The sequence below is a fragment of the Miniopterus schreibersii genome (assembly GCF_964146895.1).
Source record: "Miniopterus schreibersii genome assembly, chromosome: 6".
NCBI lineage: Eukaryota > Metazoa > Chordata > Mammalia > Chiroptera > Miniopteridae > Miniopterus > Miniopterus schreibersii.
Genome location: NC_138107.1, coordinates 85,629,593 through 85,642,967, shown reverse-complemented (window position 1 = coordinate 85,642,967; position 13,375 = coordinate 85,629,593). Strand labels below are relative to the sequence as shown.

Sequence of the window (13,375 nt, the reverse complement as noted above, 5' to 3'; positions counted from 1 at the left end):
CTCAATGCAAAATAACTCTGAGGCACACAGAAGGAACACGGATAGATCGAACTCTGATGGAAATTAAGACGGGTTAGTAAAAGGCAGAGTCTCACACGCAGGCCAGTGAGCTCTCGAGGCCTCACCTCCCGGGCCAGCAGCCACCTCCCACGTACACTGGAAACTCTCACACCCCAATGCTGCTGGAGTTGATTGCTTCAGACAAAGGCTAATTAGCTAAGTAATCTGAGAAAGTCAAACTGTTGCTCCCCACTCTAAAGCAGGTAACCCCTAAAGGTCCCTCCCGACCTCACGGTTTCGTCAGGAGGGACTTGGTTAGTACACGGCTGTATTTCCCTCTATCTTGTCAATAACTCGGTTACTATGAAACCAGTTTAAGGAAACTAGAACAGTATTCAAGAACACCCATCACAGTGCTTAACAAGATTTAATGTACATTTATTCTTAACATGTGGAACATATAAAGATTTTATACTGAATAAATGATATTCATTAAGCCAGAGGAAAAGGAGGAATTTACATCAAGATTTTTTTCTTTGTTAAACTACATTATCTTGAAATACAAATGTGGATTCTTGTCACTGAAAAACCTTTGAAGTTGTATTTCTTCCTTTGAGTTGTATTTTCTCTTTTTGTCTGTACTGTGACCATTTTCTAGATCAATCCATAGGCAACCTTGATTCATGAAGCAAATGGTGATCAGCTGCTCTCCCGAAACGGAGCACGGCTTGAACATACAGAAACTTGTACATTACCCTCTTTTTTTTTGTTTTTGTTTTTTGTATTTTTTCTTTTTTTTTTTTTGGAGATATGGCCCTAATGAAAAAATATATAAAATAAAAATAAAAATTATTTAAAATCTACCATCACTTTGTAGTTACCACATCATGAAAAAGAAACGAAAAACTTTGTACTAAAAAAAAAAAAAAAAAAAAAAAAAAAAAGAAAAAAGGAAAGAAAAAACGAGGGTATGTTTAATGTACAACTTCTATATACATCACGGCCCATAGGCAGTAAAAAAACGATTTAAAAAATGACGAAAGGAATTGTGAAGGACTGTCCGGCGGCCAGGGACAGACAGCAGACGCGACGGTCGTGGCGAGGAAGCAGCTTCCCTCGACGGTTGTCAGGCGCGCAGCTCCAGCCTTAAGGGAACAGGTTAGTTTCGCTCGGGCCTAACGCACCTTCCTGTGGAGAAGCCGGTGTCTCTTCGGTCGGACTCCTGACCAACCTCCTTGAGCCCCTGCACCTCCACCTCCAGCAGTTCCTATTGCACAGAGCTTGGGCCACGGGATACAGGTGCTTCATCGCCTGAAGGAGAACTCGCCTGGATAGTGACCATTTCTCACCTTTTTGCCTCAGTGGGGTGAAATTTTCCCATCTTAGCATCTTTTTGCCACAACTTTTTTCTGTAAAGTCAATTTGCTTCCCCCAAAATGCAATACAACATGGAAAAGAAAGAACATTAAAAAGAAAATCTGTGAAAAACAAAAAGTGACCTTTGAATGCACTGGACAGTAACTTTGGTTAAAAAAACAAAAACAAAATAAAAAAAACCCCAAACAGATGTACTTATACACACAGACAGCAAATACTAATTTCATAACTGTTCGAATTAATTATTTCTTTAATTCCCAATTGGTAAATAGTGAGTGGGGCAGAGGAGCCGAGATCTTCTTCCCTTCTCCCACGGGAGCAGCGCACAGCCGGGCCGCCCGCGCCGCCGGCTCACGGGGGTCATAACTGCCCGATCTGAAACAGAACGTCACAGACGACGGAGGCCACCAGCGAGTTCAGCACGGCCGAGATGGAGATGTCCAGCAGCCGGCCCTCGTGCAGGAGGAACTCGGAGCGGTTCTCGTCCACCCGCGCCATGGCCAGCAGCGCCTTGGCCGCCCGGCACATCATGTCCACGCTGGGCGGCTCGAGCGGCGGCGGCTGCATGTGCATGAGGTTGTGCTGGCTCTGCTGGTACTGCGCCATCGTGACCCCGTCCTCCAGGAAGCTGATCAAGTTCCCGATGCTGCCCTTCTGCACCGCTATCGCCCGCGCCGCCAGCGTGTCCCCTTGGGCAAGGTTCGACAAGAGCGCCATGGACATCTCTCGGCAGACCGGGTTCTTGCGGTCCCCCACGTACCTGACCAGCGTGGCGTAGAACTTCTCCTGCCGGCTGAAGGGCGGCGTGGCCAGGATGAGGTCCACGTTGCTGTCCTGGATGCTGAGCTTGCAGAGCGTCTCCAGCACGAGCCTCTGCGGCGACAGCACGGAGTTGGGGCCCACCGTGGGGAAGGGGTCCTGCGCCTCGGCCGACGGGCACACCATCCAGTGCAGCAGCCCGTCCAGGATGGGCAGGCAGATGCTTTCCGTGTAGGCGGACAAGTCCAGCTGCCCGGAGATGTTGGCCAGCGTGACGAGCGTGTTGTCCCGCAGGACCTCGAGGCAGTCCCACCACCACTCGTCCTTGCTGCAGGCCACCCCCTTGTCCTCGCCGTCCTCCTTCTCGTAGGTCTGCGGCGCCCGCTTCCGCTCGGGGTGCTCGTGGTGGAGCAGGATCAGCTTCCCCAGGATCAGCACCAGGCCCGGGTGCTTGGACATCTCGGCGTCGTTGCCGGGCACGAAGGACAGGCTGCGCACGATGTTGGAGACGCAGATGCAGCGGCGCGCCAGGGCGTCCTGCCAGTGCGCCACGGTGCACAGCGGCGCCTCGTCGCGGCTGCGCGGCTCGTCCTCCAGCAGCCGGATGTGGCGCCGGCCCTGCGCCTGGCGGATGCCGAACGGGAACTTGCCGCCCTCGGCGGGCGCCCCGGCGGCCGCGTCGTCGGGCAGCGCCCCCGGCCGCGCCGACAGCACGTCGTCGATGGTGGCGATGATGCTCCTCTCGGGCGGCTCCTCCGGCTCGCCCGCGCCGTCCGGCTCCCTCGTGCGCCCCGCGGGCCCGGGCGGCGGCGGCCGGCGGCGCGGCGGGATCTCCATCTTGCTCTCGAAGTGCGTCTGGATGTGCTCGGTGGTGTCGCCGCCGCCCAGCTGCCAGTGCAGGAGCCCGCTGCTGAACTCCTGCACGCGGCCCAGCCGGTCCGACCGGTCCACGACGAACAGGTTGTTCTTCCTGACGATCTTGATGGGCAGCCTGTCGAACTTGCTGGCCTGCCGGGGCTGCTCCTTCGGGGGCGCCTCGGCCCCGGGCCCCGCCCCGGGCGTGTCCTCCGCGTCCTCCTCCGCCTCGTCGCCCGAGCACTCGGCCGCCTCCTCCTCCTGCGCCGGCTCCTCGGCCCAGGCCTGGCCGTCCCTGCGCACGGCGCTCTGATCCAGGGCCTTCTGGCCCGGGTCGCCCACCTCGTACTCCGTGAGAATTCCAAAAATGTCAATCAGGCATTTCCTAAAGTACTCGACTAACAGTTCGAGGAACCCCGACAGCTGGATGGAGAGAAGAGAACAGGTGCGGTCAGAGCGCCGGCCGGCGGCGGGCAGCAGCGGGGCCTGGGGCGCTCCCCGGGGGCCACGGAAGGGAAGCCACTTACCAGCTAGGGGTAGGCCACGGAAGGGAAGCCACTTACCAGCTAGGACTAGGCCATGGAAGGGATGCCACTTACTAGGCCACGGAAGGGAAGCCACTTACCAGCTAGGACTAGGCCACGGAAGGGAAGCCACTTACCAGCTAGGACTAGGCCACGGAAGGGAAGCCACTTACCAGCTAGGACTAGGCCATGGAAGGGATGCCACTTACTAGGCCACGGAAGGGAAGCCACTTACCAGCTAGGACTAGGCCACGGAAGGGAAGCCACTTACCAGCTAGGACTAGGCCACGGAAGGGAAGCCACTTACCAGCTAGGACTAGGCCATGGAAGGGAAGCCACTTCCCAGTTAGAACTAGGCCACGGAAGGGAAGCCACTTACCAGCTAGGACTAGGCCACGGAAGGGAAGCCACTTCCCAGTTAGAACTAGCTTCCTGAATTTTTAGTACTAAACCAGTGTTTACCGTGTTTCTAATTTCCTGCACTATCAACATGACAAGTTACTGGTGACTTTCATTTTGCTAGGATTAGAGGGCTTTGCTGTCCTTTTTTTCTGACTTAGACATAACGTATCCACTAGAAAATGGGAAGTGAGTCTGTTCTTTTCTATTATTTGTCTGAGACTCTGCTCGCCTGGGTTTTTACGGTTATTATTATCAAACTGTAGAGTTATTTCTGTCTCAGGTACCACAGGTCACTCTGATTTACTTTCTCCATATATCTTTGCAGGAAGATAATTTCAGCAATTATAGTAGCTCATAAACAGAAAATTAAAAACAAATCGAGTCCCTGATAAATGGATTCGAATGTTTCCTAGAATGCAATTTTACCTTTCAGCTATTCACAGCTCTAGCTGACGACATCCAGGACAGGACCAGTTTTGTTTCCTTTAGGCACATGTTTCCTTTAGACACACCCCCTGGTTAGCACCTGCTCAGCTCCCCTCCCTCAATGTCCCATCCGCAGTTAAGGGACGACAGAGGCTCAGTAGGTAAGAAAGGATTCCTTAGTGAGGATGAACAGAAAGCAACCACCTTCCTGGCCCGCTGTCAGGTTCCCCAGTTCGACCTCATCACATGAAGGGAACCCCAGGAGCAACCAGAAAGTACCGCCTTTAGGGTACAAGTGCAGGCTTGGGTGTGCCCCACCCCACACGCTGCACCTGGCTCTCTTTCTGGGCGAGGGAAAGGGAAGCTGCTAGAGGGGACTTGCCTGAAAATGGGGATCAACAGCAGTCCACGTCCCCCAGGATGGAGCTGACTATTCCAGCACAGGACACACAGGTTTTTTAATACTTTCAGTTGAAATGGACTTCATGTAATGTTTATGACCTTATTAATACACTTCCTCTCAACTGAAAAACTGCCTTTCGGGGCTATAATGAGGACTTAAATGAGAGAAAAGAAAGTGGGAGATTGTGGTCCTATTTCAATAGAGGGGAGGAATTAGATGTTTGGGCTTTTTTCATCCAAAGCAGAGAGCTGTTCACACACAAGGGAAAATAACCTCTTCTCATGTTTGTCTCTGACGATTCTTTAAAAGTCTATAGCCAGCTGACCCTTGGGCATTTCTCCCAACCCTCAGCTCCCCCTTGCTCTCCAGCTGCTATGCTGGAAGCTACTCTAAACCCAGCACTGAATGCAGGAGGGTTGTAAGCTCATTCAGAGCACTAGGCTTTTAAATGACGGCTTCCAGTAACCTGGAGAGAGGTGGAGATGGGAGGGAGCACACTGAGAAATAAGTGTGGCCATGAGTTCATGACTATTTCAGCTGAATGAAGGGGACATAGGGATTCATTAAACTGTATTCTCTACTTGCATATACAGTTGACCTTGAACAACATGGGTTTGAACTGAGAGGGTCCACTTTTTTTCAACAAATACCTGTGCAATTTTCGATTTGTGGATGGGGAGGTCTGACCATATGCACTGTTCTTATTCAGGGGACTTGAGCATCCACAGATTTTGATATTCATGGGGGAGGTACTGGAACCCATCCCCCATGGAAACCAAGGAACAATTTATGTGTCTGGGGAGTCAGTTATATGCGGATTTTCGACTACGTGGGGGTACCCTAACCCCTGCGTTGCTCAGGGGTCAACTGTATCTTGTAAATATAAAATTTCTCTTTAATATTACATTTTATTTTTTTAGTTAAGAGAAAGGTGTGAGGTCCTCTTGGAAAGAAGAGTAATTATCTCCACTGCAACCTGCTGCATTTCCAGCACCGACTACACACATAACTTTATGTGAGATCTGAGTTAATTCCATTGGACGGCTAATATTCATTTTAAACAGCAACTTAATTTTACTACTACCATCTATTCTATACACACACCCATGTACATGGTTATGGTTTTCTTATGAGACACAGGTATGTATAAACTTATGTAAACACTGAAATGAACTGTTATGCCAGACTACATTCTCAGACAACCATATAATGATTGATACTGGTGATAGAAAGTGTTAGATGCCGCGGGCTAACATTAGTTCAAGCATTAACGAGACTTAATTTTCTTACTCTGATTCTGCCCTCGGCTCGGTTGGCGCTGCCTTACCTGGGAGAGATTGAACGTAGCAACAGTGCTGTCATCATACAGGAGAATATTAATAGTGTCCAAAGCCCAAGTACTTTCAGCCAAGAGACCTGACTTCAGGGACATCATCACGCGCCATGCCTCGGGAGTAACTGGCAACGGGAAGGAACAGGATGTAGTTAATATTAACTCCATGCATGTGAACAGAAAGTAACAGAGTAAGAGAAAAGACGTGGAGTGTGAGGACTGGTTTCAAGTAAATGTTCTGAGGGGTTGTTAAGCACGGTCACTTCCAGATCTGAGAAGAGGCGATAGCTCAGTAAGAAACGGTGACCGTCAAGGTCTCTGCTTTGCTAGTTAAACAGGAGCTCACGTGCTTCTCCAGGTGGCAGTGGGTCAGCACATCTCCACTTTTTTCTTTTACCCCTAAGAGAGCCTGATGCATCAGAGCTTCAATAACCGAGTCAAACCAAACAATGCTTCTGCCTGCTCCACTCACAGATGTCTCAGTGTGGCGAATTTGGAAGGCTGGCAAATACAAAGACTATAAGCCAAACTTAATTCCCAAACAGCACCTCTCAGGTACAAAGTCCGGGTTTTCCCTGCCGTCCTCTATTTCTGAGCTGACCCTCAGACATGCTGTTGACAATACCAGCCCTTTGAGGGCTCAGGTGATCAGATAAAACATGGGCAGGGTTTGCCATGGCTGGGGCTAGGAAAAGAGGCCCAACATCTGTCTGAATTTTAGGGGGAGCTGATTCCGGAACCTGCGCACTCAGAACTCACCGTGGCAACAGCCAAGACCAGGTGCCAACAGCGGCCTCACCTTGGGAAGGGATGGGGGTGGTTTCCACCTTTATATCAATTTCATCTACTTTTCAATTTTTCTAAGATAGGCACATAATACTTTTACCATAGAAAAGCAAACTTCCTTTTTAAAATGAGGAACTTAAATTTCCCTAGGCTACAGACAAATACTGGTGTAATGTGTACTAAGAAATTTTATATATAGTTATTTAAACATATGTACACACATATAAACACACAAATACATGTGCATATTTTTACATATATTTCCATATATAAAATGGTGCGCAGTGTTTGTATCTCTCGCTCATCTCCAGTACCCCCTCTCTATAAAATTCCTTACTTTTCCCCCCCTTTCTATTTCTAGCTCAGTAATGTCCAATGACTGAAGACATCTTTAATATTTTTCTAATCACTGCAAATTATTTCATATCAAGTGACTGAGATTTTTTAAAAGAAAATTTTAATATAATTAAGATATTTAATTCCCTTTGCTATACTAAAAGTACTTGAAAAATAATGCAGAAAACTGTGCGCTCCGAGTCCAGATATCTCACTGGTGTTGGGAGCGTCCCCGACGGGACGCAGAGCTCCGTTTGTCACTGAAGTCACTCCTGGGCCGGGTCACGTCCACTCGACAGGCCTCGGCACACCCACGTCTACCTAGTGCCCCGCGGAGGGAGGCTCCCTGTCTCCCGCGGAGGCCCACCCGCGGGCTGCTGCCGAGGCCGGGCGGCCTTCCCTCGCCTCGCGGCTCGCGGGGTCAGCGCCGGGGCGGCCACTCCCCGGCGGAGCGCAGTCCCGCCCCAGCCCGGGGCGCCCCGGTCCCCGCCCGGAGCCCTGGCTCTCAGCGCCCGCAGCCCGGGGCCCGCGGCCCCGCCCGCCCTCGCCCGGGCCTCACCGATGTCCTTCGAGGTAATCTTCCGCCTCTGCTTCAAGACGGGCTGCGACGCCTCCACGGAGCCGGGGGGGAAGGTGATCTCCCGCCTGATCGGGGGCGGCTGGGGGGGCGGCCCCGCGGCCTGCGGCGTGGGGACGGCGGGCATGACCTTCTGCATCTTCATGGAGGGCAGGAAGGGCGACTTGCTGGGCGACATGCGGCTCTCGAGGGCGCGCGGGAAGGACGCGGGGCTGGGCGCTCGGGAGATGTGGTTTGGCAGCGACGGCGGCGTCTGGTAGGAGGACTGGGGCGGGCGCGTGATGGGCTGCATGGGGGCCGAGGGGGACAGGTAAGGCTGGCGCTGGCCGGCGTGCGAAGGCCACTGGCTCTCGTGGTTGAGCCGCTGGTCGGGCACCATCAGGTCGTCGGCGCGGCTCAGGCCCGGGTAGGGCGGCGCGGGCGCGGGGCCGCCGGGGCCGGGGCGGCCCTGGTAGGGGTAAGGCATCTCGTTGCGGGCCGCCCACAGGCCCTGCTGCGGGCCCTCGCCGGCCGCGGGCAGGGGCGCGCCCATCATCTGCGGCAGGGGCGCCTGGCCCTGCGCGCGCTCGCGGCCGTAGGCGTAGGGGAACTGGCCCTGCAGCCTGCGCTCCGCGCCCGCGTACGCGCCGCCGTACTGGTTGTACACGTCGGGCTGCTGGCCGCCGTACTGCATGTTGTACACGTCGCCCTCGTGGCGCTTCGCCGGGGGCCCGTACATGCCGTCCATGTGCCGCTTGTAGTTCTGAAATCAGAGACAGGTCGCATGACGCGCTCCCCAGGACGGCCGCGGGCGCGGGGCCACCGCCGGCCACGGTCACCGCGCCCGGGACTCCCGCTCTGTGCCCTCCGCAGGGCCCCACGCGCCCAGGCGGGGCTGCCCGAGTTCACTTCCACGCGCCGGACCCTGTCGCGGGCAGGAGAGCCCGTCCCGGCATTTCCAGGGCTGGGATACTGGGTGCGGTTCGGGCCTGCCACGCAGGCCGTGGGAACAGGGCCTCGCGGCGACGCTAAGGTGACCCGGCGCGTGGGAGCGGACGGAGTGCTCCGGGGCCACCAGAGGCTCCCGGGCTGCAGATCCCTTCGCCTAACTACAGAAAGCTCCGCAAGGCCCTGGCTCCCCAGACGGGACCGTGCTGCCCCGACCGCGGACACTCCGCGGCCCGCGCCCCAGCCTCCAGCCTGCCCGGGTCAGACTCTCCCACAAGAGCCCAGCGGTCCCGGCCTGAGGACAGGCTGGGTGCAGCCCCGGAGCTCCCCTCCTGGGGTCGCCATGGGGACCGGCGCCCGATCCAGGTGGGCCTCCTGGTGGGAGGAGGGCGTGCGCGCCGACCTGGGAATTGGTGTTGCTTCACTGCGCCTGAAAACTGTTTATGACTGGCTGGGTTAATAATACAACTCACTGTATATACAAGCGCCAGGGAACTGAAACACTAACTTTAAACCTCCCTCTATCGTACAGGAGGTTTAGACCCTGAAGTTGTTTAGAAATAGCCGTCCTGGGGCTGCAGCGCAGCCTGGCCGAGCTCCCCGCGTCCGGCCCGAGGGAGCTGGGCCTCACCGCCGGGCCTCCGGCTGCAGCAGCTGACCATCAACACAGAGCCGTTACTGTCTGATTCCTAAAAAGCCAGCTGACTTTCCCTTAGTAGATAATATTTTAAGCTGTTTTTCCTATGTCCTCTAAATCACACTGACAACTTTCGGGTCTTAAGTGTCTGATATGACAGGACGCACCGCAGACATGCTGAAAATATACTTGAGTTGGGCGTGTTACCGTTTACAAGGGTGAATGTCCTTGCTTTTTACACCATGTTATTCTTGTTTCCAGATGCCATATATCAAGAGCTATTTTTAATTTGCCAACTTCAAAATCCTGAGACCATTTTCCAGCACAAGCACACCGTGACTGTTCAGGGACCGCCGGTCACTTCTGCTGTACGTGCCAGACTCCTCCGAGTGACCCAGGCTCGAGGCTCGGCCGAAAGCAAAGGCCCCGCCCGCCCGCCACTCACCGGCTGCTGCGGGTACAGGCCGGGCTGGTGTCCTCCGTAGGGCGGCTGTCCCGAGGGCGGGCCTTGGCCTGGGTACTGCTGCCCGTAGGGTTCATGCCTGGAGGGGGCATCCAAAGACAGCTTCACTTACCAAGGGCCTCAGGTCAGCAGAGAAGCCAACAGCCCATTTCCTGAAACTCCTCGCCAGCTCGTCTTTCCCTCACTCACACACCTCCCGGCAGAGGCCGTCCGAGCAGCTGCAGACCCGAACTTTCGGCAGCAGGGGTGGGAACACCCATTTGGGGACCGCTGCCAATCTCCGGTCAGCAGGTGTGAGGAGTCCCGGCTGGCGGGGCAGGCACCCTCTGCCCTTGAGCAGAGGCCCCACCCATCCACCGACGCACCCGGGAGTCCCACAGGACTGTGATGTGGGTATTAATGAAAACAAGGAACGCCAGACTCCAACAATGCAAGCAGTGTTTCTGGGAGGACCAGGGCAGGGACATGCAACAGTGGAAAACAGTCTAACCCTTCCATCTCATTACAATTAAGAAATGCTCAGTTTTTAAAGGTATACTTCAAAATTAATCTGCGTGATCCTGAGTTAGCTAATACTTGTATGGATGTTAGTACTCACCCCTTCAAAGTCCTGTAATCCTAAAAGGCTACAGAAACGAATAGCAGGAATGATTTAAAGGCATTCCTGTTAAATCTCAAAATGGGAATGAGCAAGACATTTTTTTCAGCTATTATGCTGAGAAATTATAAGTACCATAAAAATAGCATGTTCAAAAAACCCAATAGATTTGAAATTTTAAAGAATAAACTGGTTTAGTTAGTATACCGGTCCTGTAAGAGAGAGAATGCTTAAACTGAATATATTCCTGAATCGGTCAATGGGTAGGAATAATGAAGGATCATGTGTAAAACAGACAGGGGAGTGTTTGCTAACAACACTGGTATCTAGCAGGAAGCTTACGTTAGGAGGAAAAACAACTGACAATGATCAAATTCAAGCTGAGTTTCAGAAGAGAAACCTTAGCAGTGAGCGAAGCCCCTCTCTGTGCAGCAGAGACAAAACCACCCCTAAACCGTGGCCACACAGCGTTCTAGAAAGCACTCTAGAAGAAACAGAGAAGTAGTACATTTGCTTCAGCAGTTCCTTTAAGAATTTATGTCCCAGGACAACTGTTCTTTAGATCTCATCAGCCCCCCCCCCAGCTGAGCCTGGACCCTCAAAAACAAACCAAATCTAAGCAAGACCCTCGACTCAGTCCACGAAACATCACACAGTGGTTAACTGATTAACGCAGGCATTATAAATGAACACTCTCCACACCTCACCAGGGAAAGAATTGAGAGTCTGGATTTTCAAGTAACTTTCGGAAAGTATCAGACACTGACCACGCGGCGGCTGTGACATCTCACGAACCAGGCGCACACCTTCCCCTCGCATTGAACCAGGGATACCTGCTCACCGCCCAGCGTTCCCTGCGACCCACACGTGGGCTGATGGGGACGCTGCCTGGACCCCGGTTCGGAAGGAAAGCCTCCCCACCCTGCGCGCCAGTGTGGCTACCGCTGGAGGAGAGCTGGTCGTGCCCGCTGGTTTTCTGTGACTCTCCAACATTACATTAAAGCTTCTCTTAGCACTCCTCCCCCAGGGAGGTGAAGGACCTACTGACCGAGAGAAGGGGCTCTGGTGACAGCACTAAGCTGGGCCACAGTACAGGCCTTCCCCAAAGTCCCCCCGAAGCGCTAGACTAGGAGGCGGCTTTCTGTTCCCCCAGAGACACAGCAGTGACTTTCCCTCTTTCTTATTAAACATAAATCGGGTAAGAACCGCAGTGTAACTTCATTCTACTCTCAGATGCGTCCTCAGGAGGAGCTGCCGTGACTTTCCTTGGGGATATCTAGAGAAAGTGTTCCCTGTTAAAATGTCACAGGGGAGAGTGGGAACATCTAAAGAAAAGGTCTGGAAGACTCCCAAGAACTCATGACACCCTGAGTCTGCCAAGCCCAGTGTGGCCCCCACTGCAGACCTCTCCTCCAGGAGGAAACGCAGGCCGGAGGGGCGGCCATGCGACACCCAGGAACTCTTGGAAGATCCCAAGACAAGCCACATGGGGACACTGGAGGGGTCAGTCTCGGAGTGGTGATGAAAGCACTGTTCTGTGGGACAGCCCCTGCTACGGGAGCCGTTCCCTGGGACAGCCCCTGCTAAGGGGAGCCGTTCCCTGGGACAGCCACTGTTAGGGGAGCCGTTCCCTGGGACAGCCACTGCTAAGGGGAGCCGTTCCCTGGGACAGCCACTGTTAGGGGAGCCGTTCCCTGGGACAGCCACTGCTAAGGGGAGCCGTTCCCTGGGACAGCCACTGCTACGGGAGCCGTTCCCTGGGACAGCCACTGCTACGGGAGCCGTTCCCTGGGACAGCCCCTGCTAAGGGGAGCCGTTCCCTGGGACAGCCACTGCTACGGGAGCCGTTCCCTGGGACAGCCACTGTTAGGGGAGCCGTTCCCTGGGACAGCCACTGCTACGGGAGCCGTTCCCTGGGACAGCCCCTGCTAAGGGGAGCCGTTCCCTGGGACAGCCCCTGCTAAGGGGAGCCGTTCCCTGGGACAGCCACTGCTAAGGGGAGCCGTTCCCTGGGACAGCCACTGCTAAGGGGAGCCGTTCCCTGGGACAGCCCCTGCTAAGGGGAGCCGTTCCCTGGGACAGCCCGTTACGGGGAGCCGTTCCCTGGGACAGCCCCTGCTAAGGGGAGCCGTTCCCTGGGACAGCCACTGCTACGGGAGCCGTTCCCTGGGACGGTGTTACGGGGAGCAGCCCGGTGTAGGGGGAAGACCCGCCATGGCAGCCCAGCGCCAGCGCTTGTCTAGTTCCCGCTTGAGGGCGTCTGCTTATGACAAACACAGATGAGCGTGGCTCCTGGGGCCGGGCGAAGACGCCCTCCTGGCTGTTACGGGAGCCACGAGCGGCAGCCTCTGGCCGTCACAGTGCCACGGCCTCCAGCGGGAACTTGCTGCCGTGGGTTGCTGCCGTGGGTTGCTGCCGTGGGTTGCTGCCGTGGGTTGCTGCCGTGGGTTGCTGCCGTGGGTTGCTGCCGTGGGCTCGGGAGGGTGCGCAGGGAGGAAGCTCAGTTTTCCTACAAACGGCCCCGCTCCCCGCAGACACTCACCTCCGCTCGTAGGCGGCTCCGTAGGGGAACTGCTGCCGCTGCCCCAGGCCCAGGCTGGACATGGCTCCGGACGGGCTCTGGTTGTACATGTCCTGCATGCTGCTCGCGGGCATCGGCCCCTGGGACAGGAAGGGCTCGCTGCCCCCAGGCACTGCGGCGTTGGGAAGAACAGACCACAGTCAGCGTCAAAGCCAGGCTCCCCTCCCCAGGCACCTGTTCCGGGTAGCGGCAGATGTAGCTTATCCTTAATACGACCGACGACAAGGCGAATGGGGGCGTAAGGTGGGGTGCGCCCTGAGATGGGCCGCAGGTCCTCCCACGCCATGTACGCGGCCCACACGTGGGCAGCAGCCCTCAGTCTGATGGGATGCGGCTCCCGTGACTGTTCCCTCGCATGGCAAAGGGCTCTCACAGAGGTAACTACGGTCAC

At 54.9% G+C, this 13,375-nt stretch overlaps 1 protein-coding gene across 2 annotated transcripts in view; it reads right to left on the bottom strand.

Moving 5' to 3' along the window:
- Positions 1 to 408: 408 nt before the first annotated feature.
- Positions 409 to 13,375, bottom strand: part of ARID1B (AT-rich interaction domain 1B) — a 349,992-nt gene continuing 337,025 nt past the window's right edge. For both annotated transcript variants that reach the window (XM_081139612.1, XM_081139613.1), the window contains 5 exons: positions 12,946 to 13,096; positions 9,788 to 9,884; positions 7,761 to 8,520; positions 6,074 to 6,204; positions 409 to 3,414 (listed from right to left, as the gene is read on the bottom strand). In XM_081139612.1, the coding sequence (XP_080995738.1) occupies positions 1,738 to 3,414; positions 6,074 to 6,204; positions 7,761 to 8,520; positions 9,788 to 9,884; positions 12,946 to 13,096 (2,816 nt within the window). In that variant the 3' untranslated portion in view covers positions 409 to 1,737. The remainder of the gene's footprint in view (positions 3,415 to 6,073; positions 6,205 to 7,760; positions 8,521 to 9,787; positions 9,885 to 12,945; positions 13,097 to 13,375) is intronic.